The sequence below is a fragment of the Zeus faber genome (genome assembly GCF_960531495.2).
Source record: "Zeus faber genome assembly, chromosome: 5".
Taxonomy (NCBI): domain Eukaryota; kingdom Metazoa; phylum Chordata; class Actinopteri; order Zeiformes; family Zeidae; genus Zeus; species Zeus faber.
In genome coordinates, this window is record NC_137192.1 from 33,543,984 (window position 1) to 33,557,331 (window position 13,348).

Sequence of the window (13,348 nt, forward strand, 5' to 3'; positions counted from 1 at the left end):
TCTGGGTTGTGCCTTTACCGATGGCTTTTTCAACTGCTGGCGATTATAAAAATGTTTTATTTGTTTTTTCCCTATTCAATATGTGCAAATAGGTATTCGGTCTCTCCAGGGCATAAATAGAATGTACTAATAAAAGATAGGGCACTAGGACCCATGACTGAGCTCTATGAAGGGACAGTGGAGATGCTGTCTATCTGGAGAGAACACACACACACACACACACACACACACACACACACACACACACACACACACACATACACACACACACACACACACTCTCTCTTTAACACACACATACACACAAAACAATGTGTGACAGTCACTGCCATACACAGCACAGGACTGTTATGAGAGAGAGGAGGGGGAGCAGAGAGAGAGAGAGAGAGAGAGAGAGACAACAAGCATCATCTCAACGCTATCCAACAGGACCAGCAGCTCTTATAGACTGATGCTTCATCAAATATCAAATCCACATCAAACCCATCACTGTATGTATTTGGACACCTGTGGGTTCCCACCGAAGAAGCCGATGTGGGATTCTTCAAGTCAGACGAGGAACCGGGCTTCCATGAACTCTGCTTGACACCAGCATCTGGATCATGGGAAGGTAATAACCTGCATTCAAGGAGACCGCTTGTATTGTTTTGCTTGGAGATCACTGGGTTCTTCAAAACTGGGGCACTGAGCGCAGAGAGAGGTGCACAACGCAAATAATCATACAGAGGCTTTTATACTTTATATTTTTACATGTTATATTTTACTTTTATATGTAATATATCTGTATGTCAATATTACAGTAAATCCAAGCGAAAGCGATGTAGTTCTCAGTGGAGTGGATGAAGAATGCCAGTGTGGAAGTTGGTGTGATGTGGACACAAGCAGCACTCGTACAGTATCCTGGAAACAAACAATGGAGAAAGCAGCATCTGAAGCAGCACTGTTACCGCAAAGGACAGATGGTGACGAGTCTTTAATGTATGTTTGATTATATCCCAACATCAAATGATTTGAATATCTAAATCGTGGTGGTCAAAGAAGCGTTTTGCAGGACGAGGAGGCATGTACGTAGACCACCATAATATGTTTGAATTGTATTAGGTCGGGGTCCAGCTCATGATGTGAAAAAAAGGGAAATTGATCCAAGAGAGTAGTGCCCTGAACAGAGTTGGAATATAGATTTGGTCGGTGGCCATAAAACATTTAATATCTGCCTCAACACTGTTTAAATTCTGAAATATATACTATTTCTGTCCGTCTCCAACACAGATCCAGACTGAAGCCACCTAAGATAAGGATGGAGGCAGCTGCTTCGGCGAAGTGTCAGTAAACAATGGAGAAGTCTGCTCCGATGATTGTTTCCGTGACAAACCACACGGGGCCGATCCTGACGACGGCCCCATGGGGGACCAACCCCACCGTGCCGGCCGACGTCGGCGTGGTCACAAGTTCCCAGTCGCAGATCAAAGATCTGATCGGGTTGTTTTGCATGGTGACCCTTAACCTCATCGCTCTGCTGGCCAACGCTGGAGTCATGGTGGCCATTGCCCGAGCTCCTCACCTCAAGAGGTTTGCGTTCGTGTGCCACCTCTGTGCAGTGGACCTGCTGTGTGCCATCCTCCTCATGCCGCTCGGGATTATTTCCGGCTCGCCCTTTTTCGGCACGGTGGTCTTCACCGTGTTGGAGTGTCAGGTTTACATCTTTCTCAACGTGTTCCTCATCTGCTTGTCTATTCTCACTATCACAGCCATCAGTGTGGAGCGTTACTTCTACATTGTGCACCCCATGCGCTATGAGGTGAAGATGAGCATCAACCTGGCCGTCGGCGTCATGCTCCTCATCTGGATGAAGTCGGGGCTTTTGGCCCTGGTCACGTTGTTCGGCTGGCCCGCTTACGGCAACCACAGCTCCATCTCGGCGGCCCACTGCTCCCTCCACTGGAGCCACAGCCGCCTGAGGAGAGTGTTTGCCGTGCTCTTCAGTGTGGTTTGCTTCCTCATGCCCGCCTTTGTCATCTTTGCCGTTTACTGCGCCGTGTACAAGGTGGCGCGCTCGGCTGCCCTGCAGCGGGTCCCCGCCGCGCCGGCCTGGGCGAACACAAACCCTGTCAAAAACCGCTCCGACTCCATCAACAGCCAGACCACCATAATCACCACCGCTCGCAGCCTGCCGCAAAGGCTGTCTCCAGAGAGGGCGTTCAGCGGAGGCAAGGCCGCCCTCACCCTGGTGCTGATAGTGGGCCAGTTTCTGCTCTGCTGGCTGCCTTACTTCACCTTCCACCTGCAAATGTCCCTCCACGCTACCTCACCGAGCGCCGGGGACCTGGAGGAGGCCGTCACCTGGCTGGCCTACTCCTCGTTCGCCGTCAACCCCTTCTTCTACGGCCTGCTGAACAGGCAGATCAGGGAGGAGCTGGTCAAGTTTCGGCGCTGCTGCCTCACGCAGCCGGTGGAGCTGGTGGCGTCCAGCCACGAGGGCTCGCTCCAGGAGAACTTCCTCCAGTTCATCCAGAGGAGCAACAGCGCGGCGGAGACCCGCAACAGCTGCGCCGGCTCCAGCCCCAGGAACACCGCGGACCAGGGGGTGCGCATCCCTTGACAAATCCCCGAGGAACAGGCCTAGGCTCCGGCCGCCACGAACTGCGGGCTAAGAACATTGAATGGTGGAGTAATATGGTGGAACTGCAGGTGTTAAATGTTGAGATTGTGTGTTCGGAGTAAGTGCCCCGTACCTGTTTTATTTACTTGCATTTGGCATCATTCAGGTATCTTCTTATACTCCCAGCCAGGACATTTTTGCTGAGATGGGAAATATTAAAGACAGAATTAATACCAGTGTCTTTATTTATTTCAACATTGGCCTCTTTGTAGACCTGGTGAGGCGTGTTTTACGTCGTTCTGTACCTCTGAACATTCCTCACTGACACCAAAATAACATCAATATGAGTAGGGGGGGACATTTTTTAATTACTTGTATTCAGTTGGAAGTAGCTACGGGATCTTGTGTCTGACCTTTATTGTACTAAATGGCTCCCCCCCATTCCAATAACAATAGAAGGTTAAATAAAGGCTTTGCTCTAATTATTTGAACATCCAAGGCATCAAGTGTTGAGTGTGTGATATTCCAATACTATTCCAACAAAGCCTTGTTCTCCCCACGTGCAGCGTAGTTATCCTGATGGACAGTCGTGCGGCGAATGTCCTGTGTCATTGTTGTCATGGCAATCAGGCGAGCCTTGACGTGTCATAGCAACGGGCTGCGTTGGGGTGGATGCCTGCTCAACTTTAGATGTGATTGGAGGCCGCTGGTCCCGGACTTTGGTTCTGGCTCTTCTCTCTGCGTGGGGGCCGAGTATCCGGGCCCTGTAGCCGCAGATGAGGCTCATTAGCACATGTTAAGAAGGCGTGGGCCGCCGCCACGAAGCCCCTTCCTGACTCACCGTCAAGGTTACAGGGGGTTACGGCGGTTGAGGGGCAGAGATAGCAACCTGACGGAGGAAATCATTACGGGACAGCGGTAATGCTCCAAGGGTGATGACAAAGTGCCATTTTATGGCCGACTACTGTTTGTACTGGCCTTTCGTCAACGGCTGCAAAGTCACAATAGTGTAGTTACGGCAAATAATGGGAAACAGGCGTTTGCTGCACGCTGTCGCCATCCCAGCAGAGTACGTTGTTCTTATGTAACCGTGGTAATATATATAAAACAGATATATGGCTTCCAGATGTATTATCCGTGTTGGAAGAAGCACGGGGAGGCCCGGCTCGACGCTACTCTCTCAAACTGCTCGGTAAATAAAGGTTAAATAAATAAAGTAATTTCTGCCCAAACAGGGCGGCGTGGCGGAGTGTTTGCGGCGCCTCCTCCCAAATACAACGAGGGAATGATAATCATTCCCTTTATTTGCTTGTGAATAAGTCTCTTCTGCTTCGTTTTCTTCCCCAGTCTCCCCAAGCAGAGCTGTCCGAGACGGAATTAATGAAACGATTGTGCTGCATTCACAGAAAAGGGCTTGGCACAGAAAAAAACAAAAAAACAACCCAAAAACATTTGTATAGACACAAGAGCGGAATTCCAAACAGCGACCGATCAGAGGGACGAAGGGGGACGTGGAGAGCACGCGCCGATGGGATCGTTTGAACCGAGTTGAAGTCTCGAAATCCCCCCGTGATGAGGTTTTCCGGTGTTGCCCGGTCGACTTGTGGCTCGGTGTGATGGAGCCTACGGCTGACAAAACCCGACGCCTTTCACCCGATGTCAGTCGGAGACTTAGAACCGACACAAACTGAGGTTTATGCAAAGTAGACAGCACCACTATCAGAACCCCCCCCCCCCCCCCCCCCCTACGCCAACACCGCAATCAGCACCAGATATTTACTGTAGATTCAGTGTCGTCCTGGATGTATCTCACCAGGCCCTTGACCATCTATGTGATGAACGACGCCGACACAAGAAGCACGAGACAAAACCGCGCACAAAGGGACAAAAAAACCCACGACGTAGCACTTTGCCTCTTTGGGTTTGGTGAATAAATAGAATTCAAGGCCCCTCAACCTCTTGGGTAAATCACAGATCCTGTGCGCGTGTGCGTGTTGTATCACGTCCGAGCGCAGTCAACAACAGGACCAGGACGAGTGGGTTGGCGACCCCAGCGCACGACCACACGGGAGTCCTGAATGGAGGCCACGCCGAAGGACGAGCCCTCGGTAACAACGCGTCTCCTCCGCCCGTTCGAGAGCCGTGCGCCGCCAGGGCGCCAAAGCGGTGCCGCAGTCGTTTGCGGCTGCCGCGGCTCGGACGGCCGCCATCGTACCGCCACAGTTCCCTTGTGAGCCGCGCGTCGCCGACGCCGGCGGACTGAGAGCACGCCCGCCGTCTCTCACGGAATCGCAAACAGATTCAATAGACGTCATTTGGCGAGGGATTACGGTCTCACCGACACAAATCCCCACGGCCTGATGCCGCCACTGGTCCGGTGCGAGGTGGGAACATGACGAACGGGACTGAGAGGTTGAGGAGGAAGCAACTGGGCGCCCTCTTCCACGCAGGAGCCGTCCGGTGTTTGCACGGCGTTTCTCATGTATTTTTACAGATTGCCTTGAGAAAACAGGCGTCACCTTGAGACGTCATTGGGAGTGTGATCATGAAAACTCAAGGGAGATGGGCTGGCTTTGGTTAGATTTATGTCTTTTGAAACATTTTGTGTGTGTGTGTGTGTTGGATGCGAATAAGGTTGCAAGTGAATCTGTGTTTTGGGCGTTAAATCCAGTCTGATATGTTGTTGGGTTCTCCGTCACCCTAGTTTCCACACACACACACGCACACACGCGGATACACACGCATAGACGCACACGCACTGGCGCACACGCACACACACACACACACACACACCATCAACAATCCACCGCCACGTCGTCAATACAGTAATCAGACATCACTATCTGTGGGTGGCAAAGTGAACATCATCCATCACCGGTACCATTGGATATAAACAACGATAAAGACCAAACAATGATTCATGCTCAATAACATGCAACACAAGCCATGGCCAACAGAGGGCGCTGCTCTTCCATGGACGCCTCACACCCCAGCCTTGTCTGTGCAGCTTCAGCTTCAGGAGTTTTGAGTCAACACAGTGATGTCGGTTCAGTCTGATCTGCTGCTCAGTATTAAAGTCACAACTCAAATGTGACGCATCAGAGAGTATTCCAGTCCCAAAGTGATATGGAATGGAATGTCACGACGCCACTGGGTTTACTGAGCGTGTGCATCCTACATGCTGTCTGAGCTGCCTTGGCAGGCAAGTGCAAATAACACAGCGGAGTGAGGCCACATGCAGAGTGACCTCCACGCGGCGTCCGTGCGACATTTGAACACGTACCGTGTAGAATACCATTTTGGAGTGATGTCCACATCAGTGGCGAGCACAGGGGCCAACCCCACTGAAAGATACATGAAAACAAACAAGGTGGGCATAAAAACCAAGATAACACACACACACACAAAAAAAAAATACAGTACCTTCCCTGACAACGCCGTTGTCCAAAGCGACCTACGATAAGTACATCTTGTTTAGTCTTTGTCAACAAAGCCTTCGATAACAACAGGTAACATCGGTTAAGTCAACGTTTCTTGTAACTTTCTTTGTGTTTTTTGTGGGGGTGGGGGGGTGTATCAAATTAAGCTTTTTTTTTTTTTTTTTTTTTACACAACGCTGTTATTCATGTATTTATTTCTTTTAAAAATATTGAACTGAATACACTTGAAAAAGGGGAAAGAAAAATAAAAAATAGAAGGATTTATTTTTTCATAACATCTCCAGGCTGCAGCCGTGTCCCCAGGAGTCCCCTGCTGCGCGCGGCTCTTTGGGGCCACGGTCACAAGTTTGACAATCACTGCTACAGTATAGACTCTGTGCAAATGACATTGACATGATGTGCAGGTGTACGAGAGGTGTACGAGTTGGTACAGTCAAAAGTGTTCAAGTACATTTTCGTTATGATGATCATATAGATGATTATATAATTCTTTCATGGATTGATGACTGTACATAAATCAAAAAAGGGATAGATAGATAGACAGATAGATAGATAGATAGATAGATAGATAGATAGATAGATAGATAGATAGATAGATAGATAGATAGATAGATAGATAGATAGATCACAAAGGCCTTAATGAGGGTTTAACCTGTTACATGGAGGCTGGTGTGAGCACTGGGCCTGTAGAGTCCTCGCTCATGGAGGGGCCGAGCGGTCAGCAGCTCACTGTGCGGCCCCCAGGATGCCAGTGACAGGACGGCTGTTTTGGGGCCATCATCCATGTGTGCGAAAAACGATGAGAGCCGACTCAACCTGGAAAACCTGGAGGAGCAGGAGAGGCAGGTGTGGCCCTTGTGCCCTCCCCCCCCACACACACACACTGAAATTCCACAGAGGAGCAGATGTTGGTGGAGCTGGATTCACAGCCTTGCAGATCAGGACCCCACCCGCAGCCACGCAAGGCCCTTGGTTCAGGGCAGAGACCCCCGGGGCCGTCCACACGTGTCTGGGTGGTTCATCCCGGTCGCGACTCTTCTCGTCCCTGGCGATCCTCCATATTGGTTGGATACTGCGACACATGTACTTATTGTCAGTCGCTTTGGACAAAAGCCTCTGCTCAATGACGTAATAACTTGTGTATCGGAGCCGACGCTCACACAGAGCGGCATCGATTGCAGATGCTTTGCCTTTCGCCGCAGCATTGTCTGTTCAAATCCCAGGACACACTGTGCACAAGGAAAACACCACACGCTTTACAGCTTTACATGAGCTCTTCTGCAGAGGCGGTGTTAATGTGACGTGGGTCTTACTGACAATAAAACATATATCTTCAAAAGAAAGGTCTGCTTCAAGAATGTAAATGCTGTGTAAACACTGCCTTTATAGACGCTGGCATTTACCGCCATTTCCAGCATTTTCTTCCTCTGCTTAAAAGGGCTTGCTTTGTTTTATGATGTGCAAAAAAATCTATGCGGAAATACTGACCTCGTGTGGATACACACACACACACACACACACACACACACACACACACACACACACACACACACACACACACACACACACACACACACACACACACACACACACAGAGTACCAAACTATTCACAGTAACTCTGGATACAGTGCATGCATCAAATGAGATCAAATGGTTGTTTGTGATGGAAGGCACTCTGTCGAGTTCAGCTTATTAAGATGGCCACATTCAATCTTTCATAGAGGACATTAAAGCTTGATACACCCTTGACCTGAGGTGTTCTAACCTGCTTGGGCCCTCCTGGGGTCTCCTCTGAGGATGTGATTGCGGAGCCCTCCTGGGTGTGGAGCCCTTGACCGGGCGCGGCCGCAGAGCCACGCCCGGTCCGAGGGCCTCCAGGCCGGGGTGCTGCCGGCTGGCGGTGCCTGTGCCCCTGGCTGCAGGGCTCCTCCTCGCTGTGCTCAGCTTCCTGCGCGTCTAGTAGTTCTGATTTATGTTTAAACTGGTTTAGACCTGGGATTAGGGAGTGACTGACCAGGGCTGGAAGAATGTCGTAGGCTTTTTCACTGAAATAAAAGTACAAATACCCAGGCACAGTATTACTCAAGTGAAAGTGACATTTCTACTTCAGTAAAAGTGTGTATACGTACTTGCTCTTGAATGAGCTGAATTAAAAATAATCATCATATCCAGCGCCCTGACCTAACCTATAATACCCTATAATACTGCAGAAGTGCTACTGTACCTTTTTTTCTGATTATGCAGATCTGATCACAATTTACAAAATAATAGTACAGGTGGCGTTTTAGTTTCAAATATACAAATCTCTATATATACCCTGATTAAACAGGACAGCGTTATGCCCCTTTCCCACTGCACCACAAACCCGGTAACACCCGTTAACAATCTGCATTTGTCACCAGTGGGAAAGGAAGAGCCCGGGTTTTAGTCCCCGGTCAAATGACCCGACAATAGACCCAGGTTTTAATCGGCTCCACCTCTGGGCTCTGATGTGAACGGGACACCCTTATTCTGGCCCCTTGACCTGCGCAGCGCCACACGCGTTGAAATTCCGGACACTGCCGCATAAATAGACAGGAATATCCATCCGAGTTTAAAACCCGGGTCAACCCTCTAATTTTGGTGTGGAAACGGTATCAGAAATGTAGTAGAGTAAAAAGTACAGATATTTGCTCTGAAATGTAGTGGAGTAAAAGTCAAAACTGTGGATCAACTCAGTTTATTTGAATTGACTATTTTGACTTTCCTCCAGGTTGATGGTGCTCCCTCACCATGCGCCGGCTGCAGAGGGTGGGGTCAGGGCTCTGGTCCTGTCCTCACCAGCATCAACCTGGATGGCTGGAGAATCAGACAAACACATGCAGAGATGGAGCCAAGTCGAGGAACACTACATATGAAGTTGCCTGTTTTCTCATGCGAATTTAGTTTTTTTTAAACAAATCCTTTCAACCTGTAAATGAGCCCGTCCTGATTTTGCTGCTCACGTCGGTATGAGTCATTCCGTGTCTGGCATTAAATTAAATGTAAAAACTGTAACAGGTTCTCTAACAATGCAAACAAACGGAGACACTGATAATACTTGCGATACGGCAAACACTGATATCCAGAGGAAAACGGGAAGTGGAATATTATTCCAAATATGATTATGAAATCTGAATGAGTCACTAATGAATGTTTCTTTTTTCCTCCCCGTTATTTTTTATACTGTGTTTTCTTTCTGCAAATCTGTACTCACATCTTTACTTTTCCCTGCGGAAAAAAAAACTGGGTTACTGCATTTGTGGTCAAGGTTTATTTGATGCAGGAACGAACAGCAGTGACAATACAGACGGACCAGAGATAAAAGTCTGATCACATCCAAACGAAATCAATTGAAAATATTGCCAAGGGCGTATCTGAAATAAAAATAAACAAACGCATTCTTTGAATCAATGACTGTGGCGTTGCCGGGCCTCTTTTCTTATCTTCCACCCCGCGGAGCCTGGCTTGCATGAGCATGCGTCTTATTTTCCACTAATTGAAAGAAAGGCGTGGATTGACACCCATGGTCGCATGCGTGCCCGACATAACTCTCGGTGGGAGCTATTTCCGTCGCTCCCGGTCTGCGCCTCACTGGCCTCCGCCCTCCCCGCCACCGCCCCGGGAATACACCTCTAATTGGGTTGGCCCCCGCCCCCTCGCGCCATCCCTCCGCTCCCCCTCCGGCCGCCGGCGTCTGAGGCCGGGGAACGTGGAGCTGAGAGCGACACTTCCTGCAGGAGGGTTTCTTCCCCCACGCCAGAGAAGCGTCGATCTGGGTGCGACTCAGAGAGCCGGGGCCATACTGGTCCCAGTGGCAGGGGGGCTCAACACACACGCACACGCACACACACACATGCACACACACGCATGCACCCACATACAGTCCACTGATATAGAAAGCACTGAGTGAAAGGAGCAACTGCATAGACTTTATTCAAGTTTATTTTGGAGGAGTATTGGATTAAATAGTATAAGGTCTATAATTAAAATGTGCAGTTGATACTCTGACACTAAAGACAACAAATCCTAGAAAAATGCGGAACTTTCAGTAGTAAGTCAGTGAAGTTACTGTACTCAAAGGACATTTTCAAGTCTCTGCACTTACTCTGACTTTTGACTTTTGATCCATTACATTTCAAAACAAATATCTATACTTTCTACTCTACTTACATTTACAACAGTCACGTTACCTTTCGTAAATAAACAGGATTTATATTTATATTTGTATATCCTCGTAAATCACTATGACACGAGCTATAATTTATTTTGCAAATTGTGATGAGGATTCAGCACTGATCTGCTGAATTAACGTCACAGCAGCACTTTATGGTGTATTTTAGGCTCCGTTATATATCAGGGCACTGGATGTGACGAGTACTTTAATGTTTAATACTTTTGGTAAAATTTACAGCAAATAAAAGGTCAAGGTGGTTCTTTTGCTTTTACCAGAGTCCTTTTCTGTGAAGGTATTTGTACTTTTACTTAAGTAAAATGTCTGAATACTTCGTACAATACCACTGCGAATTTCAATCAGAAAGGATATCAATAATACTTTTGAGAAGATAATAAAGTATTTCTGAAGAATCATTGCAAAGTCTCCCGAGGAACTTGTTTTCTGCCGTCTGTGGATCTTAACTGATATTGAATCCCAAACATTCGTATAAACACATTTCAATGCGGTGCATTCAGCCCAGTATTACAGTATACTAGAGAATCCTACAGAATGCTGTACAGCGTACTGTGCAGCACAAACAGCTAAAAATAAATGTTGTTGAATGGAAGCAAGTCTTTCCTATGGGCCTGACAGCAAATCACAAATGTGACGCCTCTTAAACTGCTCCTGAGGATTTGCCTGTCCTAAGTCCCAAAGTGGAGAGAATGGGACAAATGCTTTCGGGCTGTAATTGCCTCTGTACCTGCGGTGGAAATTCATACCAGCGTGCAAGCCCTGCCTGGCAGACCTCGCGGCCATGTGAGAAATGTGACACAGGCCCGGGGTCCCCTTTAAGACATGCCTCTCCTGTCTGCCTGCACTCTGTTTCTGTGTTCCTATGTGTGTGCGTGTGTGTGCGTGTGTGTGTGCGCGCGTGCGTGCGTGTGTGTGCGTGTGTGTGTGTGTGTGTGTGTGTGTGTCTGAGCGAGAGAGAGAGAGAGATAGTATGGCTGCCCACATTTCCAACAGGACGCCTGCAGCAGCTGTCCTCTGGCATTTTGGAGGCGTCGTCACCACAGTGACATAGGGGTCCAGGAGCAGCCCGAGCGCCGCTTGCAGTCTGCGTTGGGACGCTCTCCACACTCTCCCCATCTCTTCTTTCCCTCTTGCACCCCTCTACACCCCGCGCCCCTCGCTCCTGCCCTGAGACCCGCGGCCCACCATGGCGGACCAGTACCAGTACAACGCCAACGAGGAGAAGATCGTGAAGGACAGCCACACCAAGGAGATCGACCTGATCAACAGAGACCCCAAGCAGATCAATGAGGACGTCATCAAGGTTCGTGCCGCCTGCATACACACGCGCACACACCACCCCCTCATGCACCACTTTAAAAATGCATACACCGCCCACCCATATGTACTGTGTGGTCAGTAAAATGTATATAAAGTATATTTAGAAAGGGACGTGGGATAGGTTACTATGCTACGGGAAGAGTCCCTAAAAATAGTCCCGGACCTGTTAATGCCGTCTGAGCTGAGCAGAATGTTTATTTTTGGAGGGGGAATAGAGGGGCGTGACACTGATACACTGGAGCATCATATCTTATTTAGGCTCCACTCGCTGCATTTTAACGACTGATTGTTGCCATGTGTTCATATCACAACAAAATAGCAACGAGGCCTGGAGGGCCGACTGGGAGAGGTCATTATTGTTTGCATTCGTTTTAACGAATTAACATTCTACACATACTGAATGTATGAAGCATGAAGTATGAAGTGTTATATATATATATATTATAGTGTGTGACACAGAGTGATTTAGAGAGAAGCACAATAGCTATCTATGTTATTAAAGTTAACAAGAAATGGAGCAAATTAGTTTTTTTCCTTATCGCGAAGCTTTTACGATTTCCAAAATGTTCCCTCGACCCCGTTCCTGAGTTGGATGAATTCAATAAAAAAAGAATCTGCTTTTGATGTAATTTTCCCGGGGAGGGAATCCCGATGAGGATTTGGCGGTTGTTGCGGCCCGTGAAAAGTCAAACTCAAGAGTGCTTCCTCCATCATTTCCAGTATTCTTTAAACAGAAAGGGAACTGGCAGGAAACAGCTGCCGATTGAACATGCAGAGACAGATGCAGCTACAAGCACCGATAAGACCCTCTGTAGTTTTTGCCCGTTGATGTGTCCTGAGATGATTCGAACGAGTGATCATTTAGGTCGTAGTTTCCCAGTGTTCTCAGTGCCCGCTAACACCGACCCCCCCCCTCCCCCCCAGGTGGAGTTTGAGGATGTGATCGCCGAGCCCGACGGGACGCACAGCCTGGACGGCGTTTGGAAGCTCAGCTACACCACCTTCACCGTGTCCAAGTACTGGTGCTACCGCGTCCTCTCCGCCGTCTTCGGCATCCCCGTGGCGCTGCTCTGGGGCTTCCTGTTCGCCTGCATCTCCTTCTGCCACATCTGGGCGGTGGTGCCCTGCATCAAGAGCTGCCTGATCGAGTCGCAGTGCGTCAGCCGCATCTACTCGCTCTGCATCCAGACCTTCTGCGACCCCTTCTTCGAGGCCCTGGGCAAGGTCTTCAGCAGCGTGCGCGTGGCCCTGCGCAAGGAGGTCTGAAGACTCGGCGAGGCGGCGGCGGGGCGGAGTGCGGCGCTTCTTCTTCTTTTTTTTTTTTTTTTTTTTTTTTTTTGGTGGATTGGGTCCCGACGATATCCCAAGACGCTTCCCCCCACACCCCGCCCCCCGCGCTTCCATCTCCGACTCTGATCTCTCGGGGGTCCTCCCTTCCCTCCTCCCGGACCCCCCACCGTGCGCTCGGCACCAGCAGGTCAAGCGCCGCTCAGCGAGGGAGCGGGTCGACCGCGGCAGCGTGATGAAACCCGTTTCTTACCTCATTCGCTAGTAACCCAAAATATTGCCCCCCGAACCACAAGCACCTGTGGAACAATACTGCTTGAACACATTCTGCTCATTCTCACTTTGGGTCGACACTGACGCTCCGGATCGCCGTTTCCGGTGCTTCCCGGAGGCTCAACACTGTGGCGTTTTTATCATGCGGCGGTGGGATTGACCGTTGGTTTTCTTTACACAATTGTATGAAATGTTTTCATTAAAACCTTCTCAATGTT

The 13,348-nt window shown here is 49.1% G+C and overlaps 2 protein-coding genes across 2 annotated transcripts; both read left to right on the top strand.

The window, feature by feature from the left end:
* Positions 1 to 1,333: 1,333 nt before the first annotated feature.
* gpr61l (G protein-coupled receptor 61-like) lies at positions 1,334 to 2,599 on the top strand (the record flags this gene model as incomplete). Its single annotated transcript, XM_080000806.1, has 1 exon — positions 1,334 to 2,599. One exon carries the CDS (start codon positions 1,334 to 1,336, stop codon positions 2,597 to 2,599), a length of 1,266 nt encoding a protein of 421 aa, XP_079856932.1.
* Positions 2,600 to 11,191: 8,592 nt separating this feature from the next.
* cav3 (caveolin 3) lies at positions 11,192 to 13,348 on the top strand. The gene is made up of 2 exons (XM_080001304.1): positions 11,192 to 11,553; positions 12,495 to 13,348. The coding sequence occupies exons 1-2, from the start codon at positions 11,437 to 11,439 to the stop codon at positions 12,834 to 12,836; spliced, it is 459 nt and encodes a 152-aa protein (XP_079857430.1). The 5' UTR covers positions 11,192 to 11,436; the 3' UTR covers positions 12,837 to 13,348.

Coding starts and splice junctions, on each gene's coding strand:
- cav3 (XM_080001304.1), top strand. CDS start 11,437: ATGGCGGACCAGTACCAGTACAACGCCAACGAGGAGAAGATCGTGAAG. Junction 11,554..12,494: donor TCAATGAGGACGTCATCAAG/GTTCGTGCCGCC, acceptor CCTCCCCCCCAG/GTGGAGTTTGAGGATGTGAT.